Source organism: Rattus norvegicus, chromosome 18, assembly GCF_036323735.1.
Source record: "Rattus norvegicus strain BN/NHsdMcwi chromosome 18, GRCr8, whole genome shotgun sequence".
NCBI classification, from domain to species: Eukaryota; Metazoa; Chordata; class Mammalia; order Rodentia; family Muridae; genus Rattus; species Rattus norvegicus.
The window spans coordinates 26,637,695-26,652,521 of NC_086036.1; the positions used below are offsets into that span (position 1 = coordinate 26,637,695).

The following is a 14,827-nucleotide window of genomic DNA, read 5'->3' on the forward strand; positions in this document are numbered from 1 at the left end:
TCTGCGCATGAAAGCATTTATTGAAAACTTTTTTTCTCAGCTGAGACCTCCAATTTACCGAAGAGCAGGAACCTCTATGGGCTTTCTTCTCTACTTACATCAACATTCAGGCTATTGAAAAAGGACTTAAAACTTTGGCTGAGGTGGGAGGTGGTAATAGTGGTGTAAACTTAATAAAAAGGTGGTTTCCAGTTCCTGGAGAGGAAATACAGTACTGTTGACATCGGTTCCTCATATGTCAGCTTCCTCCCTCCCTCTGTCTTTAAGTGGTCCAGCCATAATCATCCTGCTCCACCCCCTATACACCCCGCAACTGAACCACCTATGATGTCATAATCACAATCCCATTACCTCATCCTGCTTGGGGGGGGGGCATAAGGAGGATAGGGAAGGGAGGGAGTGAACAGCTTCAGGCCCGCCTCAGCTTTACAAAGTGTTTTGAGAACAAATTATCGAGCAAGGGGACACAGCTCCGCAACCGTTATAAATCTCAGGTTTATAAAAGCTCCAGCAGATCAGGCAGCTAGAAGAGGGGCTCGGGGACTCAGAGCAGGCCCTGACCGGCGCTTGGACTACATTTCCCAGCAGCCTTCACGCCGAGGATCAGTCCTTGCCGGGGGAAGGTGGGGGGATGCTTACAGAAAGGTGGCTGTATCGAAAGGGACAGGAGCCCAGGTGAGAAGACTGTGGCTAATACTGTTTTGTGGCCTGAGTTGAGTCAGACAGTTCAGCTGGGAGGATGGTGTAATGGAAGAAGTGGACAATGGCTTTGTTTACCTTTATCCGACATGGCTTCCCCTATGGGCTTCGTGATGTGCTTCCAACTGGGCCCGTCCACTTTCTACGATATTTTGGAGGGGGGGAATAGTTAGTGAGGAAACCATCCGGTTCCCAAACCACAGCTCTAGGCTTCTTTCCGACAGCACTCTACTGAGAAAGGTTGCGCGAGACACCACGTAGGGCTCGGGCCTCTTCGGGAGGTTCCGGGGGATTCTGCGATTAGACGCGACCCCCTCGACTCTCCTCAAAGACCGGTTGGTTCTTGCCAGCGCCTTTTAAGGGCACCGTGGGGCGAACGGAGCGCTCAGAGCTGCTCCGGCCGCGGCCCAGGGAGCTGTAAGAGCCGCGGTAGGTAGCGGAGGGCAGGTGGTGCTGGGGCCTCGGGGCGGGCACCGCGACCGTCCCTCCCTCTCTCCCCTCCCCCAGTCCAGCCGCTAGTGCGGCGGAGCCTTGCAGGCCGCCTCGGCGGGAGAGCACGGGACCCGGTGGGGGAGGGGGTGGCAGAGTGCATGTCCCAGACCCTTCCCATCCCCTGCGTCCTGAGTTCGCTTCCCGCGGTCAGATGAGGAAACCAGAATGGATACAGGAGAGCGACAGTCTCTCTGAGCAAACCCTGGAGTGCCCCCCCGGGGGCCAGTAGATGCCCCATGCCCCACCCCGCGGGGACAGGCAGGGCAACAGAGGGAGAGGTTGAAGATTAGAGGGAGCCTAGTCGTTTGCTTTTTCGTCGTGGTGGGGGGATGGGTGCACCCCACTTGTCACCCCTATCTTCACTAGAACCATATGGAAGAAGAGCATTCTAATACCCACTTACCGTTTCTTGCATCTCCCTGCCTCGCTTATGTTTTCCTTCAGTTTCTCCCAGAGGTGTGGGACCTGGAGACCTGGGGGAATGCCCCCAGGGGATTTGTGACTTTCTTTTTCCCCTGGCCTGACTGGATCTTAGGTTGTCCAGGTTTCAACACAACCTAAATATCTGAAACGCAAGTGTCAGGGGTTGCTTCCATCCAATAGGATTGGGGGGGGGTGTCTAGTCGTTATCTTAGGGGGTTGTGGTGGAGGGAGATCCTGGGCTGAGAGTTAGGCCTGGTGGGGTTACTGGGAGGGCCGAGCGGCCTGCTTGCTCAGTGAAGGGTTGAGCCTTGTGCCAGTAACATTCAGCTGAGAAGTTTTAACTTGTTTAGTGAAATGTTGAGAGCTGTCTACCTCTCCGATACACAAAATGGAAGGGGAAGGAAGGCCGCCAGAGAGGGTTTCTCACACTTTTCTAAATGTCTGCTTGAGAAAGAGGAGGCCCCTTGCAGAGCTGGTTTGCCTTCTTTTGTGTCCTGGTTTGATTCCTTATGGCTTCCGTTCTGTTGCCCCTCTCAGCCTGGCCTGTTTTAGGAAACCCAGGCTGAGAGTATCAGTTGCGTGGTGGTAGTTGCATTGTTCCAATTACCGCTGTGTGTGGCCACATCCCAACAATTAAAATGCAGAAAAATAGAAAATCACCCTCTTCAGCTGCTCCTGGAGAGGGCTGGGAGTTTGCTGTTTGTCCAAATGCCTCATGAAAAGATTGAAAGTTTTTTCTCTCCCTGCTCCTCATGGCTGGTCAGCTTAGAGCCTGGGGTCTCTCTAGGGTAAATTCTCCACTTAGTTCCCTTCTTGTTGGTTTTTTGAGGGCAGAGTTAGAAAATAGGAGTAGAAGTGATTCAAGCTTCTTTGCTTCTCCCACCAGAGCACAGCACAGGGGAAGCAGCTGAAGGGAGTTCTCAGGAAGCTGGAACTTTGTTCGGAGTGGTAGTAATAATTATGTGTGGAAACGATAGTTAACTATAGTGATGATTGACGTCTGCGCCTTTCTTCCAAAGAACGCCATATGCATCATAAGGAACTTAGCTCTTCTCTGTCATGTTCTTCTGATACCCTCTTTTTTCTTTTTTTTCTTTTTCTTTTTCTTTTTCTTTCTTTTTTTCTTTTTTTTTGCAAGGGGTGGGCTTCTCCAAAAGGTCACAGGAGGAAGAGCCCTTAGGCTCCAACTCAGTGAGCAAGTGAAGGAGGTTGGCATCTGGCCAGAGAGAGCCACATAGCTTTCGTCATTGTAGTGATACCACCTCTTTAGGCATACCAAGGCTTTGAAGAACAGCAAAGGGAGAGATAAGAAACAACAGTCTGTGTGAACTATTTTATATAGGCCAGTTGGTAAGCTATTTTGATATTTCATGTGGCCTCATTCCTGTGATAGAGTAAGATCGTTATACCCATTTTATGTATGGGCAAGCAGGAACGTTATGTGCTTAGTCAAAATTGCCTGAGCAGAGTGGATTAAGACTCGGTGAAGGTAGCAGCATTTTCTTTCCGGACTGGCCTTCAAGAACTGTTAGGTTCCTGTTTTCACTGCCCAGGTGCTGGGATTACAGGCGTCTGCTCAAGAGTTAGCTGTCTTAGTTGATTGTTTTCTATACCAGTTAATGCTCCATATACTCTGGTCTTGCCTGTTGGTCATTTATGGGAAGAGGTAGAAAAGACATTGTTAACCTCCCCTCTGCTTCCCTCTTTGAACAAAGCAAAAGTCCCTTAGGTAGGTAATTGGGGTTTAGAAGCTGCTCAGATTAAAAATCAGTTTGCGGGTTGGGGATTTAGCTCAGTGGTAGAGCGTTTGCCTAGGAAGCGCAAGGCCCTGGGTTCGGTCCCCAGCTCTGAAAAAAAGAACAAAAAAAAAAAAATCAGTTTGCTTCAGTCATAAGGAAGAATCTTTGTTAATTATATCCATGGTCTTCGAGTGGGTTCATGAAAAGAAAAAAACTTGGTTGGATGAAGTCATGAGTTGTTTTTAATATCTGTAGAGTTGAAATGTGATTGTGATTGGAACTATCTGACTACCTGACCATTCTTTCTCATTGGATAAGAGAATAGCCAGCAGCATCTACTGGGAAATAGCAATATATCAGCTGTTCATTTAAAATCCTCTTTATCCTGATCTGAAACTGAAAGCCCAGCCCTTGCTCCTCTCTCTGTACTAAACCCATGTGGTTTAGAAGGGTTTCTTTCTTGGCTTCTGGCTGTAAGATAAAGAAAATATTGTGTTAACTCAGTGTGGAAATAACCATTTGGGCATCTCTCTCATTTGAGCCGTTTTCTAGGTGGTGCTGATATTCTAGGTAGACACAACAGAACTTAAGCCAGGTTAGAAATGGTAAGTAGGTTTCACTTTGCTTGCCAACTCCAGTTTATTTTACTGGATATCAAGAGTGCCAAGTTCAGAGTGTTTCTGAGGCTGTCTTTAAGCTCACCAGGAAAGTACTATGATCGATTAACGATGTCTGCCAGAGGCCTGGCATAGGAACACTGTGGTATGTGTGCCATGCCTTCTCCATCTAATGTTACTTGGGGGCTGACCCCTCTGTAATTGGCAGACGCCGCAGGCATGACTGGAGAGGGAGGTCCCAATGGTGCTGCAGTGGCAGAAGGTGGCTCATGAGTGAGATCCAGAAGAACCACAGGGAAGACATCCATCAAGTGTGCGAGTCAAGTCCTGGGCAGAAACATGATAACCCTGATCACTGAGCAGCTACAGAAGCAGACGCTGGATGAGCTGAAATGTACACGCTTCAGCCTCAGTCTGGTAAAGACCAGTATTTCTTCTGCTCCATCATCTAACCCCCTTTTTTGGAGGCTGTGTGTTGCTATAATTTTACCCATGTTCTGTGTTGTATGAAACCTGCTTGTAGTGGAAAAGCCTACTAACCGCTCAAAACCCAGCCCAAAAGGAAGGGGGCAGGGACACTAAAACTTGGGTGAAAGGGGCTTTGTGATGTTTGAGGTGTGGCTTGTTTCTCACTAACTTGGGGAAGACTATAGGAAGAGAACAACACAGAAGTCTAAATCCTTGTAGCCCATGACTTATAGGAAGAATGTAAGAGGTCTCTCTAGAAATGTCCTTGTCTTGAACCCAAATAATGATGGATGATCTCTCTCTCAGCCTTTGCCTGATCATGCAGACATACCCAACTGTGGGGACCCTTTCCAGCTTGTGTCTGGTAAGGAATCTGCGGTTTCTATATACTATATGTTTGTTTGTGCTTCTGTCCACACATGTCTTCTGTTGATTCTCAGTGACCACACCTGATGAGCCTAGCTCTAGTTCTCTGGTGGTCTTTGTTTTGTTTTGTTTTGTTTCGTTTAGAGACAGGCTCTCACTATGTAGACTAGGTTGGCCTTGAGTTCTACAGATCCCCTGCCTCTCCTCCAGTGTGTTAGTATTGAAGGTGTCCAGCCTTCACAGCAGCTTGGGTTATTTTGTTTGTTTTTCATGGCATTTTCTCTGTGTAGCCTTGGCTGTCTTAGAACGTGCATGGTAGAGCAGGCTGGCTCTGCCTCTCAAGTGCCGGGATTAAAGGTACATCACCGCTGCCTGGCCACCAGCTTTGTTTTGTTGTTTTTTTTTTTAATCTTTTGTTCTTGTCAGTGCCAACTTCTGAGTTCTATTTATTTCTATTGTCCTGTAGGAAAATCATTTGTTAGTTTGTTCTTTTGTATTTAAGACAGGATCTTGTAGCCCAGGCTAACCTAGAACTCTAGACAGTATTGCTACTGAGTGCTAGGTTACAGTGTGAACCAGAACAGTTCAGCTTTCCTAATGTACTCGCTCGAGGAGGTAATGCATTTATGTAGTTTACAAAGAGCAAAAATACCATGTTGACAAAGGTCACCCTCCTGTGTTTCCAGTCCCCTTAGCTCCTAGCTCTTCCCTAAAAGTGCCTTCTGAGAGCAGTAGCTTGGTGAAAGGACATCTGGCCACCATGAGGCCCTTCCTTGGCTCTTAAGACCTGTGTGTGGCATGGAGAGGTAACACCTGTTACTAGTTTTTTGTTTTTACATTTATTATACAAAACGTATGCACAGGTGAGCTGCAGTGTGTGGAGGTCAGAGGAGAATTTGTAGGAGTCAGTTCTCTCCCACCATGTGGGTCCCAGGGATGATTGAACTCAGGTCATTAGACTTGGCTGAAGAATTCTCCCCTCGGGCCATCTTGTTGACCTATACATTTCTTTCTTATTTTTACATTGGTGGGGTGGGGTGGACAAGCTGTGTATGTGCTCAGATGTGGAATCTGCATGCCGAGGTGAGAGGACAGCCTGTGGAGTCAGGTTTTCTCTCTTAATACTGTGTAGCTACTAGGGATTGGGGATCTAAGTGAAATGATTGGCCTTCACAGCAAGGATATCTACCTGTTGAGACTTCTTGCCTAGGCTCTGTTAACTGGTCTCTTAAACAGATCCAAGGAGAATTCTTTTCTTTTTTGGTAGCACTTGAGATTGAACCTAGGACTAAGACATCCCGAGCAAGGCCCTATGACAGGACTGCATCTCCAGCTCGCCTTACCTCGTTTTGAACTTGCTGTGTACTTGAGGCTGGCATTGAATTCCCAATCTTCTGCCTCTGCCTCCTGAGGACGGGGATTATAGGCGTGAGCCCATGTGCCTGGCTTACTTTTTTATTTTGAAATAGGGTTTGGTTTTGTTTTTAATTTTGCAGACTGGTTTTGAATTCGTAACCACCTGCATTGGCCTGTGGGATTACAACTCGATGCCACCAGGCCTAGCTTAGAGTTTTCTAGTTTTTAAAGTTATAGAGGGGCCAGGCATGTGTGTACCATGGCCTGTGGGGTCAGGTTGGTTCTTTCCTTCTACTGTGTATGCCTCAGGGATGAACTTGGGTCATCAAACTTAGCATCGCTAGCCCCTGGGTATTTATATACAAGTAGAAGCGAATATGAGTCTATCTTCATTATTTATTTTTTGGCAGAAAGTTTTTTACTAGTCTGTGTTTCATTCAAGTTTAGTGCACTGTGGCTCTGCGTTGTTTACTTACCTCCCTCTTAATGCATGTATATGTATAGATACAGAGCAAGCACAGAAGCCAGAGCAGCACTCCAGATGGTCTGCTCCATCCCTCACCTTATTCCTATGAGGCAGTCTTGATTGACCCTGGAGGGAGGCTAGCAGTCAGCAGGGCTGTGAGCCTCCTGTCTCCACCTTACAGACACATTTTCTATTCTTTACGGAGACCTTTAGTGAATCCAAACTCTGCACCTCATGCTTTCACATGAGGGTTGTCATCTGCCTCGCCATTTCTTCAGAACTGCAGAGAATAACTTTCCCTGGGTCATTTTTGATATGTGAAAATATATCTGAAATGTCAGGTCCTTGATTATGAATTAATCCAAGGCCTGTGGTTGTGAGCATACCTAAGACATATCTCAGCCTCTGTTGTGGGGCTTCTGCACAACCCTTTCCTGGGCACCTGGCAAGGGAGGCGAGCGGGCAGATGCCACCACGGTTGCTCTGTCTCCGAAGCACTTGTTGACAGCCAGGTGTTATGTCATGAGGATCCATGATCCCTGCCTTAGGAAGGTTAGTAAGGTGAGCAGCTGTTGACCACGTACTTCAGCCATCAAGTTTCACTTATTACTTTGATTTGTGCTTTTTCTAGAGAATTCTTGAAAGAACCTAGAAACTAGTTCACTATTTTCCCTAAATCAGTCTTGTGTGGGAATGTGGAGGCAAGAGGTTGAAGCCACTCTTGAGAGGTAGAGGGAGTAGAGGCTATAAAGCAAATTTGAGGTTGGTTTGGATTGTATGTGACCCTGTCTCAAAGAAGGTCACCATATGGGGAGACTGGGAAGGTGTCTCAGTTGGTAAAGTGCTTGTATTGTAAGCACTTGAATTTGTGTGGGTCCCCAACATCCACATAAAAGCCAGATATGGTGGCAGAGTCTGTAATTCTAGCACCTTAAGGTTGGCCAGTCAGCCTACCCAGATTGATGAGCAACAGGTCCAGTGAGAGTCTCTATCTCAAAAAGAAAAAAGGAGCAGGCAGGATGTTCTAAAGCGCTTGGTGACCTCACTTTCATCTATAGGACCCACCTGGAGGCATTTCCCCAAGTTGCCGTCTGACCTTCACATACATTATTGTGACGTTAGTACATGTAACGTGTGCATATACCAAAAAATAAATGTAATGTGAAAAATAAAACGAGGTAGACAGTGATTGAGCGAGAGACATCAGATGTTGACCTCTGGCTCAACATGCGTGGGCTCTTGTCCATACCCACATGAACATGTACACACACGTGAATAAAAATATTCACACATACTCCAAAAGCTGCAGTTCTGGTCAGAGTGCAGTAAAGCCCAACCCTCCCTTTAGGCCCTTTTCTTTTCCTTTTGTTTTCCTTACCTTTGGCAGGCACAGGGAGTTTGCCTCGTGTTATTTATGTAGCCCAGGTTGGCCTTAATTCAGTCTGTAGTTTACAAGTCCTGTGAACTCATTTTTTTACCTTCATCTCTGGATTCCTGGATCATAGGCCTCAGCCCTGCCTGGCTTTGTCCTCCAAGTTTGGCTAAAAGAAGGCCTCAAGGGGCTGGGGATTTAGCTCAGTGGTAGAGCACTTACCTAGGAAGCGCAAGGCCCTAGGTTCGGTCCCCAGCTCCGAAAAAAAGAACCAAAAAAAAAAAAAGAAGGCCTCAAGCCAGGCAGTGTGGTGCACACCTTTAATCCCAGCCCTTGGGAGGCAGAAGTAAGGTAGATCTCTTAAGTTCAGGGCCAGCCTGGTTTGAATAGTAAGTTTTAAGGCAACAAGGGTTATATAGTAATATATAGTCTCAAAAAAATAATTTTCAAAAATGTATAATGAAGTCCTAAGGAGATGGGAACCCGAGTCTGCACAGCCAGAGTCTCAGGGTTTCTCAAGCACACACTCTGCCATCAGACCCACAAACAGCCCCTTGCCTTTCTTACTCGCTCGATCACCTCTCCAGACAGCGCTGCCCGCCTTACCCTAGAGACACAGGAGAGGGGAAAGGGCCAGAGGAGGAGAACATGGGCCTGCTTTTCAGAATGCAGGCTGGGAGGGGGAAGGTTAGGTTGTAGGTTGACTAGGACATTGGGGGCAGGGAGGGGGGTAAGTGGGAATAGACACAGACAAACAGGTTGGTTGGTTTGTTTTGGGTCAGTGTTTCTCAGTATAATCTGAACTGTCCTGGAACTCACTCTGTAGACCAGGCTGGCCCAGAATTCAAGAGCTCCACTGCCTCTGCCTCCCAAGTGCTGGGATTATACAGGTTTCTTGATTGCATTTTTGACAGACAGTGTATAAACGTTCTTTGTGCCAGTTGGGTTCCTTGGGATGAGGGTAGCATAGTTGAGAGCCTGTTTTGTTCCTTTAATAGCTGTGCCTCTTAACCTTGGACAAGCACAATCATAATACGTCCCTCATGGAGACGTTTGTGAAACATTCTGTGGCACAGAAGATCTTATAACGTGTTAGCCGTTAACACTTTTCATTATGAATGCCTTTCAGAAGGTGCTTCCTGGAGGGGCCTGCCCCACTGTTCCTGTGCTGAGTTCCAGGACAGCCTCAACTTCAGCTACCATCCCTCAGGCCTAAGCCTGCACCTCAGACCACCCAGTCGGGGAAACTCCCCACAGGAGCAGCCCCTCTCCCAAGTACTGAGCCCTGAACCCCCAGACCCAGAGAAGCTTCCTGTGCCCCCTGCCCCTCCATCCAAGAGGCACTGCCGCTCACTCTCGGTGCCTGTGGACCTGTCTCGCTGGCAGCCAGTGTGGCGGCCCGCCCCCTCCAAGCTGTGGACTCCCATCAAGCACCGGGGCAATGCTGGAGGGGGTGGGCCGCAGGTGCCTCACCAGAGCCCTCCGAAGCGGGTCTCCAGCCTCAGGTTCCTACAAGCTCCCAGTGCCTCTTCTCAGTGTGCCCCCGCCCACAGACCCTACAGCCCTCCTTTCTTCAGCCTGGCCCTGGCCCAAGATTCCTCTCAACCCTGCGCCACCTCCCCTCAGAGTGGTTCTTGGGAGAGTGATGGCGAGTCCCTGTCACCCTGCCCACCCCAGCGCCGCTTCTCCCTGTCACCCAGCCTGGGCCCACAGGCAAGCCGCTTCCTGCCCTCTGCCCGGAGCTCCCCTGCATCCTCCCCAGAGCTGCCCTGGAGACCCCGAGGTCTCCGCAACCTTCCCCGAAGCCGCTCACAGCCTTGTGATCTGGATGCCCGCAAAACTGGTGTCAAGCGGCGTCATGAGGAGGACTCTAGGCGCCTGCGGCCTTCCTTGGATTTTGACAAGATGAATCAGGTGGGACTGGTAGACCAGAAACGGTTTAAACATCTCCTAGTTCCGTACCTTCTGGCAAGGCCTCCCTGGGAACCCTTCTGTCCAGAGTTATACAAGAAAACCGTCCTGAACTATTGGATTTTAGCCTTTAATGTCTCTGCCCTGTCAGGTTAGTCCTTGGTGTTCTAAAAAAACTAGGCTGAGGCATTAACCTTCACACAGGGATCCCTAATTGTCCTGCCAGAGGCTCTTTGCCTTCTCTCTAAGAAGTCTAAGCCACAGAATTCCCGTCCTCAGTGCCTACCCTGTGTGCTCAGGGCTGGTTTTGCTCCCTTCCTGGCGTCCCTGCCTCAGGTAAGCCTTTGGGAGCTTAAATGAGTTCGCAGGCACTTTCCTGAAGCCCGAAGCTGAGAACAGCAGTTGCTGTGGACGCACTTGCCCACTTCTCCCTTGGTCATAGGGCTCTGGGAATTTGTTCAGTTAGTATCCATTCAGGAATCATTCCCGGCAAAGTCTATGTACCTGAGTCTGCTTGGGCACTGGCAGACAGAGTGGCCGATGGTGGTGTTGCCACGCTGGAGCTGATAAAGGAGGGGTTTGCTGCTGTTTGTTGTGTTGTTGGATAAGGTCCTTCTATTTAGCCCAGGCTGGCTTCAGCCTCCTAAACTATGAGATTTCAGATATTTCAGTTGAGATGTCACTCTCAGCCCTTTTCTTTTTCTGTGGCGCTTGTAAGTGAGCCTGTGTCTTTACGCATGCTCCGCTGCGTAAAGTTTCTGGAACTGTACTTTGTTGCTTTGGTTTGCTTTTTCGAGACAGGGTCTCATAGTTACAGTCCTAGCTGACCCAAAATGCACTATGTAGGCAGACTGCCCTTAAACTTGCAGATCTGCCTGCCTCTACCTCACAGGTGCTGGAAACTGGGCCAGGAGGTGGTGATACAGGCCTTTTAAATTCTGCTCAGGGAGGCAGAGGCAGGCGGATATCTGTAAGTTTGAGACCAGCCTGGCGTACAGAGCAAGTCCCAGGACAGCTGAGGCTACAGAGAGAAACCCTGCCTTAATAACCGATGTAAGGGGGTTGGGGATTTAGCTCAGTGGTAGAGCGATTGCCTAGCAAGCGCAAGGCCCTGGGTTCGGTCCCCAGCTCCAAAAAAAAAAAACAATGTAAGGGCTGGAGAGGTGGCTCAGTGGTTAAGAACGCTGACTGCTCTTCAAATCCTGGGTCCTGAGTTCAAATCCCAGCAACCACATGGTGGCTCACAACCATCTGTAATGGGATCTGATGCCCTCTTCCGGTGTGTCTGAAGACAGCTACAGTGTACTTACATATAATAAATCTTTAAAAACAAAACAAAAAGGTGGAACTGGGGTTCTTTCCCCAGAGAATGTACATGTATACTAAATGTTCCAAATTTTATGATTTGGAACCTTACTCTAAAACCTAGAATTTCAAGTGTAACTGAGAGACTTTACGTTTTGGAAGGCCAGGAGAGGTGGCTCAGTGGTAAGAGCATAGGCTGCGCTTCCAGAGAACCTGAATTTGCTTCCCAGCACCTACATAGTGGCTAAGTCCAGGTCCAGAGGATCATGCCCTCCACTGCTCGCTGCAAGTGTGTGGAGCACACGTATGTAGGCAGAACACAGATACACAGGAAGTAGAAAATCTAAGTTGGTTTTTGTTTTTTTAAAATTTAAGTTACTTTGGGAAATTACTCTCTTTGTTTTAACTTTGTTGACAGAAACCATACTCAGGAGGTCTCTGTCTCCAAGAAACAGCCCGAGAAGGCAGCAGCGTCTCTCCACCGTGGTTCATGGCCTGTAGTCCCCCACCTCTCTCTGCTTCCTGCAGTCCCGTTGAGGGTTCATCCCAGGTGCTGAGCGAAAGCGAAGAGGAGGAAGAAGGGTCTGTGCGGTGGGGACGGCAGGACAAGCGGACAGTGTGCCAGCAGGACTTTGGGGACCTGGACCTGAATCTGATTGAAGAAAACTAAAAGGGAGAGGCTGCTTCCTGGGCCGAGCAGACTGTCTAATGGCTACTAACACATGTGAAGGCCCCAAGGCTGAGGGCCCAGCCTGGGAAAGGGGATGAGTGGAGGGCTCCGACTCAGGGCAGCCCAAGTCTTCCTGCTCCAGCAAACTCGACCATGCCAAGAGACTGGCCGGGACAAGATAAACGGAGCTGGTGGCGGGAGGGACAGCCCCAGAGCAGACCCTCCCCATGGCGGCCCTGAGTGTGAGTATCCCTGCCACTGAGAGCGATGGGCAGGGAAGGAAGGGGTCTGCTGACCCCAGCTCGGGGAATTTCACTAGCCCCTTTGCTTCAAAGGGCACTTGTGTCTTAGAATTTGGCCAGGGTGGGGGGTTCAGTCAGCCTCCTTGGAGAAATTGTGTGAGTGTGTGTGTGTGTGCATGGCTGTGTACTTGAGGAAAGGTGTGTTTGTGTAGCCTTAGGGGAGGAAGGCAGTTGCTCCTTTAACAGCAGAGCATCAGGATGCCCCAAGAATCTTGGTTTCTTGTTTTCTTACTATAACATGGGGCTTGTTCAAGGTGTCATGAAGAGAGAGCTTTTTTTTTTTTCTTTTGGGTCTTAATAGCTCTGGAGGCTGGCTTCGAAGTTCATAGTGTCACTGCTCTGCACATGACTCTGCTCTGGGGTCTAGCTAGCAGAATCTTTTGAGTACTGTGATTTCAGCTAATGGTCTTTTCTTAAGTCCCGCCCTCCTCCCCTAGATGAATCTCATATTGAGGACTTGTGAGGCAGCCACCACACTTACTGTTTTCATCAGCTTTTCTAAGCTGTATGCAGCCTGCCTCTCTTGTTCTCTGAGAAGGTGCCAACAGATGTACAACTGAGGCAGACTGAGGAGCTCCAGCTCTCTTTCCTTCACCAAGTGGACCTTTCCTTTTCTGATCTTACAAGTCAGAGACAAAAGTTGATCTCCAGAATATGTTGAGGCAGACCAGCAGCAGGAGAGGCCACCCCGGCACTGCCTTTTGGAATCTGGCTGTGGGGAAACTTATTCTTGCAAGATCTAGGCCCAGTCTCTTTCTGATCTGCTTGAAAAAGAGGAAGGGTGTTCAGCATTTAATAGTTTGCTTGTCTTCCACTCTTGCCAGGAAATGTTTATTTGCCTCTAATTGGCCCTGAGAGACCACAGAGAGGCTGGGGCTCACTGAGGGATTGGCTGGGGATGTATAAAGCAAAGGCTATGGGAAGCAGCTGGGAGTTTGTTGTTGTTGGATTGAATTTCTTTTTTTGTTTCTTACCCACAACTTCAGCCAGTGCAGCAGATCCCAGTGGCTAGGGTGATGGACTTAAAGATTGCAGATACATTCATAAGGTTGGCACCTGTGGGCATGCATGTAGAAGCTGCCACTCCTGCAGTCTTTGAGGCTTTGTGTAGAATGCCCTGTATAACGAAATTGGACCTGCCCTTCCCATTTATTGTAGTAAGGGCATATTTCTGTTCAATTTCAATGGTGTTTTAAGGCCCAGTTTCTAATGTTACAGAAGACAACCAAGGTCATGTTCTTTCTTCTTTGTGGAATTGAGCCTGATGTGTAATGTCTCCCACATGTTAATAGGAATGCTGTTGAGGCTTCAGACTCTTTGCCTCCACTTCAGGGGAGGTAGCCATGTCTTCTTAAACCTGTGGCCCTCAGAGGTTCTACCTTTCCAAGGCTCCTCCCTATCTCCTGGCTAGTTACCACGTCTTACCACTGGGCTACCGGTCTCTAAGGGCCTAAGAGAGACTCCTGAGAACCCAGGGAAACTGAGCCCAGGAGTTATTGTAGGTTTCATCTTTCCCTGGTTCTCCCTCTTTGGTCCATAATTTCCCTGGTGCCAGCTTCCTTTCCACCTGGGGCATCCTCATCCCTGGGTTCTCTGCTGCAGATGACAGTGTCAGCCTCCAGTAGGTCACTGGCAGTGCCAGTGGGGTCTCTGCAGGCCCTAAGTTTAAGTGACGGCAGTGATTCTGCCTCCACCCTGGCTCTCCCAAAGCCCTTAGGTCACCACCCTTAGGGAAGGAGGCCTACAATTGTCATATTTTAATTCCATTACTTTAAGTCTGGAATGTTAAACTCGGCAGAACTATCATCTTGCTTCCCAGTTTAAATGCCTTTGGCCCTGGAACAAGCCTTTTCAAGACGTGAATCATTTGTTTTACACAGTAGATCTGTTCCAACAGTTCTGTGTAAACCAAACGCTATTTTTTAATGCATTTGGACTGCTGACCATGTAAAAGCAGCCTATGATTGCTTCTTTTGTAAAGCAAGCAGCCTCCCTCTACGTTAGCCAGTCTCATCATTTGGGTTCCCATGGTGGGCTCACCCAGAGTGGAGCACACCTCCTGGGCTTGTGGCTGATGCTCTGTGATGTCTGCATCTGTGCTGCGTGTGTGGCGTGGCTGGCCAGCAGGTGAGTATTACTGCGTGTGTGAGTGAAGCCACTCCCAGGCTGATGCTCTCCTCCTGTGCCCGGTGTGCCCGGTGGCAGCTCCCGCTGCCCTTCATTCCCACCTGCTGCCAAAGTCCCTGTGCTCATGGGATTACAGAAACAAAAAGTGGAAAAATTTTTTCGTAAACTTTGTTTTATATTAAAAAATCCATAAGTCTGTGTGTGTTAAAACATGAGGTTCTGCCTCTGTGGCTGTGTTTGAAAAAAATAAAGTTTTATTAGAATAATCCATTTTCCCAAGCAACCTTGTGTACTATAGTGTCTTTTTCCCTTATGTGTGCATACGTACGTGCACAAGCTCACACACATACAAACACACACACAAGAGGGAGAGGAAGAAACAGTGAAGGTCACTTAACTTCCCAATCCCTTTAAAGGCCAGGCCTTTCCAAAAGGGCAGTAGTCTGGTCACTAGACCACTGGTCACTGATCAGCCCCTGTTGCCTGGGATTCTGTCAATAAGCCTTGGTCCCTA

At 48.6% G+C, this 14,827-nt stretch overlaps 1 protein-coding gene and 1 long non-coding RNA gene across 4 annotated transcripts; one reads left to right on the forward strand and one right to left on the reverse strand.

Annotated features, from left to right (window-relative positions):
* Positions 1-2: 2 nt before the first annotated feature.
* LOC108348765 (uncharacterized) lies at positions 3-4,180 on the reverse strand. 2 transcript variants are annotated; one of them, XR_001842084.3, is made up of 3 exons: positions 1,595-4,180; positions 778-841; positions 3-195 (listed from the first exon to the last, which is right to left on the reverse strand). It is a non-coding gene; the product is annotated as an uncharacterized LOC108348765 (long non-coding RNA). The 2 variants fall into 2 exon arrangements; XR_010059664.1 differs by lacking the exon at positions 1,595-4,180 and having other exon boundaries at positions 778-913.
* On the forward strand, positions 1,087-14,600 carry Fam53c (family with sequence similarity 53, member C). Of its 2 annotated transcripts, NM_001427416.1 has the most exons (5): positions 1,087-1,128; positions 4,179-4,387; positions 4,745-4,802; positions 9,128-9,912; positions 11,633-14,596. In NM_001427416.1, the coding sequence occupies exons 2-5, from the start codon at positions 4,310-4,312 to the stop codon at positions 11,882-11,884; spliced, it is 1,173 nt and encodes a 390-aa protein (NP_001414345.1). In that variant the 5' UTR covers positions 1,087-1,128; positions 4,179-4,309; the 3' UTR covers positions 11,885-14,596. The 2 variants fall into 2 exon arrangements, with proteins under 2 accessions (NP_001414345.1, XP_063133661.1); XM_063277591.1 differs by lacking the exons at positions 1,087-1,128; positions 4,745-4,802 and having other exon boundaries at positions 4,249-4,387; positions 11,633-14,600.
* The last annotated feature ends 227 nt before the right edge of the window (positions 14,601-14,827 follow it).